The 14,039-nt window shown below is 41.9% G+C and overlaps 1 protein-coding gene across 4 annotated transcripts in view; it reads right to left on the reverse strand.

The window, feature by feature from the left end:
- LOC143338460 (pre-B-cell leukemia transcription factor 1-like) overlaps positions 1–11,936 on the reverse strand; it is a 37,792-nt gene extending 25,856 nt beyond the window's left edge. For all 4 annotated transcript variants that reach the window (XM_076758853.1, XM_076758854.1, XM_076758852.1 and 1 more), the window contains exons 1-2: positions 11,175–11,936; positions 9,458–9,531 (exon numbers count right to left, since the gene is read on the reverse strand). In XM_076758853.1, coding sequence (XP_076614968.1) covers positions 9,458–9,531; positions 11,175–11,371 — 271 coding nt within the window. In that variant the 5' untranslated portion in view covers positions 11,372–11,936. The remainder of the gene's footprint in view (positions 1–9,457; positions 9,532–11,174) is intronic.
- Positions 11,937–14,039: the final 2,103 nt, after the last annotated feature.

Below are 14,039 nucleotides of genomic sequence, written 5' to 3' on the forward strand. Positions count from 1 at the left end.
CCTGGGACAGAAAGCAGCCAAGCAGCCTTGTGCTGCCCTGTTGGTTGATCTGTCTAAGGCATTTGATTCTGTCAACTATAAGGTGTTGGGAAGTGGTAGGGGCAGGTTTGGTTCTTAGCAAATATCAGAGATAGTTACTGATATAGGGTTAGGGTTACAACCTGCTGTTATCAACACACATGCAAAAATAATCACAGACAACTGCTTCTTAGAAGGACAACAGGGTCTATTTAATTTTAACAGCACTAATAAACAATCAAAAATACTTCAGTCAACATGCACTGTCTAACTACAACTGCAAATACAATAATAAGGAGTTATAGGCATGAGCAAGAAAGATAAGCAGAAACGCAGCAAGTGTGTGGCATCGGTGACTCTGTGTGTGTGCGTGCATGTAGGGGGAGAGGTAGAAGAGACAGCGAGAAGACAAGATGGTGGACGTGGGCACGAGAGTGGCTATGTCACAAGAATATTCAAGATGGTGGGCAGGTCCGCTAAGTTTAAAAGAGAAATGAGAAGCAAGATGGGGATGTGATTCATGCATCTCTGACAACAACATGCGATGGAGTAAAGATGAGTTATGCTACCACGCTATCTGTGTGTGGTGGGTGGCACAGAGTAGGAAAAGGGGAGGTGCACCAATTAGTCAGGCTGTAGATATAGGGCAACCTGCAGGAGGAATGCAGGTTGCAGCGATTGGTTCAGGCCAGTGGAGTGAGGCAGGTGCACACCTCATTCCACACTGGCGTGCAGGAAAAGCAGGCATGCAGGGATAACTGGTAGGCCTTTTCTGTGTTTAATGTGTTTATATTGTTTGAACATGTGTCACATTTATCGTTCTCATGTATTTCAGACCTGCTTCGATCCCTGCTGGGTTGAAGGCGGCTGGTAGTCAATGCTGAAATAGATCGACATACCAGGTATTTTAAAGTTTAGTCATGTAGTTTTTAACATTTATTTTAATTGCTTTAATAAATAGTTGATTGTCAATATTTGTTCCTCTGCAGAGCACCAGTGGTCCATTTGCTGCTCTTGTCATGGGACTATTTTGTTGTTTTCATTTGTTCGTTGGGGTTTCTTTTCCTGTCTAGTCCGCCCTGGCAAGAGTGCTGGTAGCGGGCAAAAAAGAGCTGGGTATTTCCTAGTTTTTCTTTTCTTTTGTTTCGTTTGTTTGTCTTGTTTTCGGTTTGGTTTGCTTCCCCCTATTTAATCATTTACCTTACTTACAGGTCGATCCTAGTCTGGTAGACAGAGCAGGCTTAAGGCGTTATTTCCTGTTTCCAGAGTAACTTTTTCACGAGTGTAAATCTTTGATTTAAGATGGGGTTTGCAGTGTATTTACTTCACATGCAAGCCATGTGTACAGAGTAAACTGGTGTTTGTTAATATAATCCAGCCCCTGCCCTGGTTAGTCCGACTGGAAGTTAACAGCAAGGAGGTTAATTGTGATAATGACTACTATAATATAATTATTGTCAAGTTGAGATTTTTGTGATAAAAAATATTCTTTTGTACCTCATGGCTGATTGTCATTCCTTGCTAGCGACCTGTAGTGGGTGTTACATGTGCATTTAAAGAGTGAGTTTGGATGCAAGTAAAGGCATGTGGATGTGTGTTTGTGGGTTAATTAAAGAGAGAGGGAAAGAAACTTGAAGTGAAACAGAGGGGATCCTAACTGCTGCAGAACAAGACACGACAACTGTTGCTTTATCATTCAGAAGTCTGGCATATGAACTCATCAGCTCATCAGCCATGGCACTGGTCTTTTAAGTGATAAAGTGCAGCTCACTGGCAAGCTGAGAATGCTGGTTACACAAAATTCTTTCTCAGGATCCAAACTTGTTCAGTGGACACATCAGAGTCAGGATGCTCTCAGTGGTTCCACGTTAGAAGGTGTGCATGATGGGGACTGGTGCTCAGGCTCTTTTCAGTCTGCAGAGATAGTAGAGGCACTGCTGAGCTTTCCTGGCCAGTGAAGAGGTGTTGCTGCTCCCAGAGAGGTCCGTGAGGTGCACGCCCTCTCCGCCATCCGCAAACTTAAAGTACTTTCTGTTGACCCCCACCTTCTACTGCTACTTTACAAAAGTATAGTTCAACCCATCCTCCTCTCCTGCTCGCCCTGCTTCTTTAATATGCTGTCAACCCCCTCCAAGAACAGACTTACACTAATTACACACAAGGCTGCCAAGATCATTGGTCTCCCAACCCCCAACCTCCCAGATCTCAATTGCACAGCCACTGCATGAAGAGCTCACACCATAGCACTTGACCCCAGTCACCCCCTCAACCCACACTTTGTGCTCCTCCGATCTGGTCACCATTACAGGCCGCTGGCATGGAAGAAAGTGAAGTTCAGCAGGATTTTTGTCCCCTCTGCCATAACAGTGCTGAACACAACATCCAAAATGTACTGCAATTGTGCCTGAGTTTGTGTGTTTGTGTATGTAAAGTTTGAGAATGGCCTGGTAGTGGGTGTATGGTGTGGGATTCATGTATGAATTTGCCAAATTTGATGTATTTATAAATGATTGACCCATTCATTTTTCCCATAGGCAATGTTACAGACAGACACAGTTGAAGCAAGGAAGAACCAGGATTTCTCAGGGAGAGATAAATACATATGCAAATGAACGCAGCCCAGACCAGACGGCGTTACTTCTCAACACCCCCCCTTCCCCTACAGAGCATCCATGGCACCAGCAGTACCCACCTTGCACCGCTCAAACCCCCTCCACTCCATGTCACAGACTACATTCCCCTCCCCCGACCTCACTCAACAGGAGCCACACCCAGTCCCCAACACTGGGAGCACTGTGAGAGTCATGTTCTTTGATTTCTCCAGTGCTTTCAACACAATCCAACCATCACTGCTCAGGGGGAAGCTGGAGTACACTGCCACTTGGCTGTGTGGACCATCAATTCCCTCACCAACAGACCACAGTATGTGAGGCTTTGCAACTGTCTGTCTGATGTGGTAGCTTGCAGTATGGGGGCTCCCATGCAAGACAAAGAAGACAGTTAAAACAATAGTAATAAACTTTATTTGTGTAGCACCTTTCATACAGGAATTGCAGCTCAAAGGGCTTTACATAGAAAAAAAAAACAGAATGGACATAAAAACAGATAAAAATGAATGTAAAATAAAATTGAGATAAAGATGAAAAATAAAGACAGTGCATGAAGCCAAACACGGAAATATTAAAATCCTGGGAAAAATAGAGTAAAATAAGGATACAAATCTGAAGAAGCCTATTAGGAAGAAGCTCTAAAAGAACTCTTCGTCTGGTGTCTCTGGTTTCTGTGGTTCTCAGACACAACAGAATCTTTTTCTTTCTCTACAGATACTGATTCACCACAGGTCTTGATTACACCGAAGCTGGCATTCCACAGCTGCCTCAAAACATCTTCTCATGGGAAGTAATCTCAATGCGGGTCTTTTCTGCCTATAGGGCACCACCCAGTGTTGCCCCAAAGACCAGCACATAACAATAACGTGAATGTTACAGGAAGCCAGTGCTTAAACTGGACTAATGTGCTCTCTCCTCTTGGTTCTGGTTAATAGCTGAGCTATGGACTGGACAAACAACCCAGATGTCAAAGTCATCTCATCTGCCAAGAAGACCTTTGGAGTAGGTCGGGCACTGTTAAAAACCTTTTATGAATATGTGGTGGCATCTGCAATTTTCTATGCAGTGGTCTGCTGGGGCTGTGCAAGCTCTGAGAGGGAAAGAAAAAGACTAACAAGCTGGTCAGGAGAGCCGGCTCTGTCCTGGACTACCCTCCAGACACTATCAAGGAGGTGGTTGAAAGGGGTATATTAACCAAGCTGACACCAATCATGGACAACCCCTCTCACTGCTTGCATGAGACAGGGGGCCTGAAGTACCTCCTTCAGCAACAGACTGCTGTATCCATTGAGTAAGAAGGAATGCTACCGCAGGTCCTTTATTCCAACAGCTGTCAAACTGTTCAACTCAAGCATTATGTAACAAAGCACTGTGTTGATGTTGTTTCCCATTACAAGCCCAACATCACAAACCTATTGTTTTGCACTACTGTTATTTGTGCTAACATACACTCATATCCATTACATCATGTGCAATATTATACATTTTTGACTGTGCTGTATATATTTTTCCTACTGTGCAATAGAACAAACATTAGTAGTGATTCCGTACTTTGAGAAACTTGATAAATACAGGCCCATTTCAAAGTCAGTGTATCTGTATCTAAGTCATCACATGAAACACAGGAGGTAACAGAACATACTCAGCTGCTTCACAAATAGGAGAGACAAGTCATCCAAAGCTTTAAGCAGCAACAGAAACTACATCAGGGATTTTTACCACTTACGTTAACATTTAATTTTCCAAACCGCTAAGCCATAAAGTTCATTGTAACAGGTATTGAAGAAGCAGCCAATGACTCTGAGTCCTGTGAAAGGATATGCTTTAAAAAGGATTGACAGCATGGCACCATGATGAAAATTTCAAATCTGTTTTTAACATGTGTTGCATACATTTTAAATGATGAACACATGGACAGATTTATTCATCCCATTAGATCTCTGTTTGATTGCCCTGAGACTGAATGCCCCCTCAGGCTTCAGAACTGCTTACCTCCTCAGTCCTGAGTCAGCTGGTAAATCAACTTAATGATTTCACATTTCACTTCCTTTTATTACAGTCTGGGCTCACAATTTATTTAGTCAAATGCAAACACAGATGAAATGCAGTTATTATTCTATGTGTCTGGTAAAATGCAAATTTTTGCTCTGCCAGCAGTGGGTTAAAAGATGTCAGTTCACAGGTCAGTCAATCTGTCCTTCCGTGAGCGTTATTAGCACTATTACCAGCATGACTGTCACAACAAGTGACATGCAGATTCGTGTTTCCAAGAGGAAGTTTCCTAATGGTTTGATGAGTATTTAGTATTTGTCGCCTCAGTCACAAATGTAACTAAATGTACTGTACAATTTCAATGGTGTTTCTGCAGACAGCTATGTCACAGGAAACTACTTTAATGTTAAAGGCTTTCTGTCATGCTGCATCGATGATGCATCTTCTTTTCAAAACAGAAAAGGCTTCCTTAAACATGCCCATGGAAATGGCAACCAAATGAGAGTGGTTTGGTTTGTTTGGTTGGCATATCTGTCTGCCCTATGCTGGACAACACTGAAATGCGGTACAGCTCCTTGCTGTCATGAATCGCTCCTGAGATGATAGTATTCATACATTCATTTCGTCTACTGCTTTTCCTGTTTTCTAATGCTTAGTCCACCCATACACAGGCATTTTTGAAAACTGGGTTTTTCCTCCTTTGGCGTGACAAAAAATCCCATCCACAGAAACATTGTTTAAAAAAAGGACATCCAGTTGAAAAAGCAAAAACCCAATTGAAGCACTGTCAAGAGCATGGCAAACCAAAAGGCAGCGATAGAACTCTAACCCTAAAGTTATTTTGGTCGATCAGAAGCCTGAAAAAAGCCGTCACCAGTACCACTACCTGTAACTGGAGGCCCGATCCTAGTATGGCGAAGGCCGGTCATGTCTTTGCGATAGTAGGATCTGACCTCATAAAATTTCAGCCAGGTCTTGTCCATAACTGGTGATGTTGGCAGCAGGATATGCGTCATGAGAGTTTTGGATTATGTAGCAGTAACCTCTGTGCCACATTCTGATGATTCTGATTCCGTTCCAGAAGTTGGTGTAATGTTTTGATGTTGGTAATCCCCTACAAACAAGGTAAAAGTCAGCAGTATTGAGGTGTAAAGCATGATGGAGAAATGAGCACGTTTATTATTTTCAAAAAGGTGTTAGAATTCAACATGAGTATCTAACCTATTATTCATGGCAATCCATCCAATAGTTGTTGTGATATCAGTTTGGACCAGAGAGATAGACCAACCATCTGACAAACCAACTCACTAAACTGATTGACGGACTGGCCATCCATTAACCATGCTGCTAGCATGGCTGAAAATTACAATAAGTAACATGTCCTACAAAGAATAAGACCAAGATCTGCAATGTCACTCTGACACAGAAAATGATTCCAACCACAGTACTACAGTCCTGTTCTCTGACCTGACCTGTAGGTCATTTGGTTGAGAAAAGCTGAAGAAACTTAATAGCAAATTAGTAACATTAATGAAAAAAAGCATTTATTCAATCTTCTTTTCAAAAAATTCACTTTCCTGCCAGTATCCACTGACATGTTCTTGATTTAACAGTGAACCTATGATAACACATAAACAGTTCAGTCATTTGTTCAGAGCTCAGTTTAAACCAAAAAGATCATAAATTAACTCCACTGTGAGAGTTTGTATATAGCACCGAGGAGGCAGGTCATTTTATTTGCTGTGAAGTGCTGTGAATATAAAAAACACTCCACTGCTTTATTGTTTCTTCTCACAGCTCGAGCCAGCTCTGTCTCTCTCTCTCTCTGTGTCTTTCTCTCTCTCTCACACACCCACACACACGCACACACACACACACACACACACACACACACACACAGAGAGAGAGTCATGTTTCCATCACTTCAGAGAACATTACATAAACTTAAATTTATTTCCTGGAGACTTACCCTAACCATAACCCAGGTCTTCACCCTAAATTTTACTGATAGTGACAGTATGGGGACTTGGATTTTGTACACACAAGGAAGACCGTTCCCCACACTGTAAACATATTTATGTGAATAATACATATCCAAACAAACACACACACACACACACACACACACACACACACACACACACACACACACACACTCACAATCTAACCTGCATTTGTGCTTATGCAAGTGAGTGCTCACTGATCACTTTTTCACATTTTTTTCTTTACATGGTTACCAGGTAAACACTTCACAACCAGTTTCAGCTGCTTACCCTAAGTCCTGCGTCAGACCTGGTGATGATGAGTGCACCTCTCTTGTCTGAAAGGCTCACACCACACACTGAACTGTAAACACTCTGGGCTGATTTAATCCACCGCTCTGAGTCTGTCTGTATTTTATTCTCTAATTTCTGTTTTTCACTGACTGATTGTAGTTCAGGCAGAAGAATTTACTTAGCACAGATAACACAACAAATGGTTATAACATCCAACCATGTATCCATCCATCCATTTTCTACCACTTACCCAGAGCCATCACGATGGCATCAGTCTAAGCAAGGTAGTCCAGATATCTGTCTCCTCAGCAATTTTTTTCAGTTCCTCCTGGGAGATCCCAAGATCAGATGAGATATATAATCTCCATGAATCAGCATGTTCTGGGTGTACTCTGAGGTCCCCTACCAGTTGGATGTGCCTGGAAAACCTCCTAAGGAAGGTACCCAGGAAGCATTCTGATCAAATACCTGAACCACCTCAACTGGCTTGTTTCAACATGAAATAGCAGCAGCTCTACTCTGAGTCCCTGCAGATTTCTAAACTCCTTATCCTCTCTTTAAGTCCAGCCACCCTAAAGAGAAAACTCATTTCAGCTGCTTTTATCCTCTCATTGTTTTGGTCATTCCCTAAAGCTTATTACCATAGAAGAGAGAAGAGAAGGCAGACCAATGGGAAAAATTAATGCTTTGCCTTTTAGGTCAGCTCCCTCTTCATGACCACCAACCAGTGCAACACCTGAACTACTGTTAACACTGCACCAATCTGCTGTTTGATCTCTCTCTCCATTTTACCCACAGATGCTCCGAGATAATTCAGCTCCTTCACTTGATGCACCTGTTCACACCCAACCTGGAGGGAGCAATCCACTGTTTTCCAGCAGAGACCCATGACCTCAGACTTGGAGGTGCTGACTCTCATCCGACCGGCCTCACACTCAACTGAAAACAGCTCCAGTGAGTGCTGAAGGTCACAGTCTAATGAAGCTGAAGGAACCACATTATCTGCCAAGAGCAAAGAAGCAATTCTGAGGTCCCAAAACCAGACACTGTCCAGCACAAAGCAACTCCCGCACTTACACCTCTAGATCCTATCCATAAAGGTTACAGACGAGGGACAACCATTGCAGAGTTTGACTTTGTTGAAAAGGCCAACCTTCTCATTCTATCCTTCATGTACATTGACATTTAGCAGTTTTCTATTGATTACGTGATCCCAGCTATTTCTAGTTGGCACCACTCCACCTCCCACACTATCTCTTAATCCTTCCCTGCCAAGGGCCAGCATGCCTAGTTCCCCACCTTTGTCTGTGTGTGGTGGGTCCACAAGGGGACAGCTCCATGTAGATGTTTCGGGCTGTGACTGACAGGGCCCATGGGTCATGGTTCAGCCACCAGACACTCACTAGAGAGCTTCCTTCCAAGCTACAGCTCTGGTTGGGATTCTGTCCATGTACTGGAGCTCTGTCATGACCCATTCATCTAGGGTCTATGAATTATTGTTAGGCTGGCCACTAACCTGGGATCAATTTGCCTTGGGAGACCTACCAGGAGCTACTGTCCCTGACAATACAGCTCCCAGATTCACAAGGCTGCACAAACCTCTCTATCACAATAGGCTGTTTGCAATCACGTGACTTTAAATTCAAAGGGAGGGCCAGGAGTGAAAACTGCTACTGATGAGATGAAGGAAAGTTCTTACTGGGCTAGTTTAGATGAAATTACAAGAACCTTTTAGGCTGCTAAAATACATTTTGCCGCTGACATTGTCCACAGGAGTGCATTGCTTGACTTCCTACACAATGCCCCTGCTGCTTCTCGGGGTGTGCCGACCACCATCTACTGTAGGTAATACAGAGATTAACGATACGAATCATACAATCCCATTTCAAAAAACCCAAACCCCAACCATCCCTTGAATGGCATGATTACTTCAAAGTTCACCTGAAGTCCTCAGCATCAGCACAAATACTTGGTTGGGTATGGACTATTTTTGTCCACGCAAAAGCAAGAGTAGAGTGCACCAGGTGCACCTTGACTGGGGAATGCCCCAGAGAGACTCTGATATTGTTTTAGATAGAAATAAATAGACTTTTAGTTCCAGGATTTTTCATTCTGGGACCCTAGATACATAGTTGCAGTGTTCTCATTATGCCTCTGGGAAGAGATTCAAGGTCCTCTAGATAAAGCTAGTAAGTGAGTCAAACCTTGCTTGTTGTATTTATGTTCACAATTGACCAAAGTATATGACACAACACACATCAACACATTTATGGTACTGTATATTGTATCAGCACAGATCATTATGACATATTTGAGGTAGAACAAAACTTTAGGTGCAATAAAAATGTTCCAGAAAGAAGAAAATTCAAGTCACAGCTGTTTTGGCTTTTCAAACATGTGCCAAGGAACCTGCATTGATGGAGGAAAGCGTACTGACACCGGAATGGTGTGTTTTGCTGCCTACTTTAATAGCCTGGAGTTGCGAATGAATCATTTTTGTGAGATGAACACATTTTGTGATAAATGGAGAGGTAAGAGGAAGTGAAACAATAAATCTCTCACCTGTTTTCTCTTTGATCTCACAGAGGACACTGAAGAGTGCAGGCTTCATCCTGTGACAGTTCAATCCATGTTTCCTACCAAAACACATAGAGAACATAGACCAAAGCACAATGATTTGACCATTTAACAGGACATAATAGAATTATTCAAGTGCAAATAATATAAAGGCCTGTAAAGGCAGAAGGAATGCATACAGTTAGTCAGTTTAAACATTTAAACAGACTAAAGTGAAGCCTATATTTTATTTCTGCTCCTCATTCTGCTCTCACACCCTCAACCTCATCTTTATACCTGTGGCTGATGTCACATCTACACTTGACAAGGCAATGGACCACAAAACTCCTCCAGGGACGCTGCACTGCAGGCAACCCTGCACATTGATTTCTCTGATGAAATGTATATATGTGGGCACTGTATGGATGTGTAACTAGGAGGAATCTATGAAAAGACAAATTTCAGTTGCCTTGTGTATATGCAGTATAACAGTATATGACATAGTAAGACATTACATAAGACCAGCGTGGCTGACTGGCCAAAAAGTGGGTATAGTGTCACCAAAATGTTTTCAGTGTGAGGAGCACAGGGTTTTTTCCACAACTTTCACAATTAAATATTCTCCATCATCATGTCTCAGCTGACATAAAAAGGCAACATTATAGTTATGGAGTTAGCACAGTTATTTAAAACATGTTTTCATTTTAAAGGATGCAAAGTTAATGCGATAATATTTCACTTTCAGAGCACATGCTAGGTTATTGAGCTTCTTGTAAATGAATAGTTTCCAGGACTTGGATTTGGGAAATGATGAGGAGGATACTGTGAGGACTGAGTTAGACATTAGGAAAGTATGTTCCACAAATGCTGTCAACTGACTTCAGTGAAAGAGAGAGACAGTTACATAAGCAGACAATGACATGCAAATAGAAGAGAGGAACATGAAGAACAGGGGCATGAATTCTTGCTGCTGTCAGAATTTGGTCTACCTGTTTATGGTTAAGACATGCATGGGTAGGAAGTATGAGAAAAGAATGTGTGAAATGATTAATGATTTAGGGACTTATTAACTTATTCTACTGCTTATTAAGCAGTCTGCCCCATATTTGCGTATATATCTTTATTTGGATATCTGTGTCAGTTATGGGAGAGTGAAGGCATTTGAAAACATTCTAAGCTATATTTGGCTCCTGGTGATTTAGTCTGGCACTCGTTTACCATCTAATCAAATTGTTTCTTCACTAAAGGACACATCCAGCTCTAATCCCCTTCATCGCTTTTCAGTGCTGTTGTAGTTGAGCACTCTGCACTTTGTTCCATTTACTTTCTTTGTCAAACAACATGTTGCAAAAATATCCCATAGCCCAAGTACAAAAAAAGAAAATAAAAAATGTAAGACGCAAGATTTTACGCACAGGTCTGATAGGAACTACTAATCTCTGCAGATTCCGCGCATTTAATCCACTATTAAGTACACTTTGAGTGGTTAATTTACAAAAAACGAAAGAAGGTAATTCTGTCAACCAGTACTTTTGACATTCAAACTTTAAAATAAGACTAATATTTCTCATGAATGCATGACAATCTAACACTATCATGTACCATTTCAATAGTTAAAGCGGGGATTGTAAAGCTCTGGTAAAAGTCTTATCTGTGTTTAAGTGAACACAAACAGACTTTTGCATCCAGTCATAAAAATCAACGTATGAAAAGCAGCACGAACTTTGCCTGCGCTTCGTCCAGACTCTGGTCAGTGATGGTCATGATCTGATGTAGAATACCCCCGATGTCCTGCTTCCTTCCGTCCCCGTCGGTAGCGTCGTGCATGTGAGGCAGCGGCAGTGCGACGGCTCCCTCCACCGAGTGTCCGACCAGAGTCATGCCGCTCAGAGCCTGCATCATCCGGCCGTGATCCTCCATGTCTGCCGCAGCACAATCGATGCGCGAGAAAAAGAAGCTACAGTTTAATCCAAGAGAGAGGGACCAGGTGGAAGCGGAGCTGAAGTGCCGAGGGCCCACGGATGATAGAATGGGGTTGAGGCTGACTCCACATGTGCAAAATATTCTCCCGGGAATGTGTTCCGCTATTCGCGCTAATCAACTTGCACACAACATCAGCCTGTTGGCAGTTTTCCTTGCTGTCCACTGTGCGCACAGCCCCGCTGCAGAGTGTCGCCTTGCTGCGTCTCATCCACGACCGACTGAAACACGGTTACCGATACTGTCCGATGAGCGCGGTGTACCCGTGCTTTGACCAGCTTCAAACTTCCAGTGTTCCAGCAGTGTTGGTGCTCAGCCTCCTGCCGCTTGCAAACTTGGAATACAGTTGATGATGATGTTGTACACGAACCAGTCCACTACTTTCCAAACTTTGGAAATGGAAACATCTTTATCCTGATGATTCCAGCGGAAAAAATGACTGTTGCCATGTTTTGCTTCGCGCTCCAGCCTGACAGTGTGAGCTGTCAGGAGAGCAGCTGCTTGCATGTGAGACTCGGAACAACAAAAGAAACGTGAAAGCTATGGCAATAAGCTCCACCTCTCCAAGGAAATGAAAACTTTGGCTGTTGAGAGATGGATACATCTTATGTGAACATCATTTCTGCTCTATGTATGTATGGATGACTGAGGGCCAATGAGTCAGGTGGCCCCATGCAGAGCCAGAGCCTCTCTTTGAAATCGGTTTGATGATTTCCTCTTGTTCCTTTGATGAATTGCCTTACATATCTGTGGCCAGAGGCCCGTTGTCTTATAATCCATCCATAACTGGCTTGTACACACACTCCAATAACACTGTTTCCCAGGTTTGCTGTATGCCTGGTGGGCATCTTAATGTGTAAGAAAGCTCATATAAATTAATACAGATCAGGTGTCACCTTGTAATTATTTTGTCTTTGTCTCACAAGAACCATGAGCAAATTGGCATGAAATATGGAATTAGGGGAATTTTGAAATAAATGACACATTTTCTTATTCATGTGAAATGCTATTTCATCCTGCTTCTTTTCTCAATAAATATTGCAGTCCTTTATATCTCATCCTTTTTAGTGGCCTGTGCTTGTTTGAGTGACAGACTGTCAGTCACATAGCTGCATCTGTTCTTTGGTGAAAAGTTTCATTGTAAGGAGAAAAAAAAAAGTTTAGAAAAAGGACATTTTCAAATAAAAGCTACTGGAATGAAAAGAAAAATCGCATAATTGTGAAAAGAAACGTAATGAAATAACATTTACTAATATTAAGATGAGTTTAAAAATGTGTTGGAACAGTTCACAATTTCATGATTAGATTATATATTCTATCTGTTTATCTGTATTTATTTTTATGTGTATTTATTTCAGAATGACTTATTTATTTATTTATTTATTTATTTATTTAATAGTCATCACTTTGGGTCTTCCTAATATGTAACATCACATTAGGTAGCTCAGTCTGTTGAGGATGCAAATAATTCACGGCACCAAATTTCTTTACATGCAGCATCTATGCAACAGTTGTAACAATGCTGTACAAGTAATGTCTAACTATGAGACTGTAAGATCTTGATTCCTCATTACCTTTAACTGGATAAGAAGTTTGAGGACAGCCGAACATTGCAGCCACAGTTGAACATGTGATTCTGACACTGTGGGCGTTGCTGCTGAAAGCCTCCATTCTTCTGGTTTCAGCCCTTCCATCAGATATTACAACCTGGCTGCAGGGATTTGCTTCCATTCAGCCCAAACAGCAGTAGTGATGTCCAACACCAATGCTGGATGATCAGGTCTGGCTCATAGTCTGTGTTCCTGTTCATCCCAAAGGTGTTGGATGGGGTTGAGGTCATGTTCTTCCATATCAAACTGGGAAACCCATTTCATTATTAAACTGGCTTTGTGCACTACAGGGGCACTGTCACGCTGAAAGAGGAAAGGGCCAAAAACAAATTGTTGAGACAAAGTTTGAAAGAACACTATTGTCAAGTTTCTGACTATGATAAAAGGTATAATTTTGTCAAATAAAACATGCCTTTCAAACCCACCGGCAGGTTGTTTTGTTCAGCAACTCTGAGTCCAAAAAGGTGAGACACTCTGTAAAACATAACTAAAACAGAATGTGATAATTTGTTCATCCTTTTTGACATAAACTCTATTGAAAACAGCACAAAGACAATACATTTAATGTCTGACCTCATCTACTTCATCAACGATTTTGTAAATATCTGCTTATTCTGAATTGCATGCTGCAGTACGTTTCAAACAAGTTGGGACAGAGTCAACTAAAGACTGGAAGAGATGTGCACCAAAAACACCTGTTTGGAACATGCCACAGGTAAACAGGTTCATTGGTAACAGGTGATCATCATGATTGGGTATGAAAGAGGCATCCTGGAAAGGCTCAGTTGTTCACAAGCCAGGATGGAGAGAGGTTCACCACTTTGTGAACACATGATTGCATGACTACAAGGGCTCAGGAACAGTTTGTAAAACTGCTGTCAGTAAACACAGTTTGTTTGCAATGATTGCATTCTGTTTTAATTTATGTTTTACAAAGTCTCCCAACTTTACTGAATCAGGGTTGCATCAAAGGATTTTTACCCGTGCAAACTGTTGTG

The sequence above is a fragment of the Chaetodon auriga genome, chromosome 19 (assembly GCF_051107435.1).
Source record: "Chaetodon auriga isolate fChaAug3 chromosome 19, fChaAug3.hap1, whole genome shotgun sequence".
NCBI lineage: Eukaryota > Metazoa > Chordata > Actinopteri > Chaetodontiformes > Chaetodontidae > Chaetodon > Chaetodon auriga.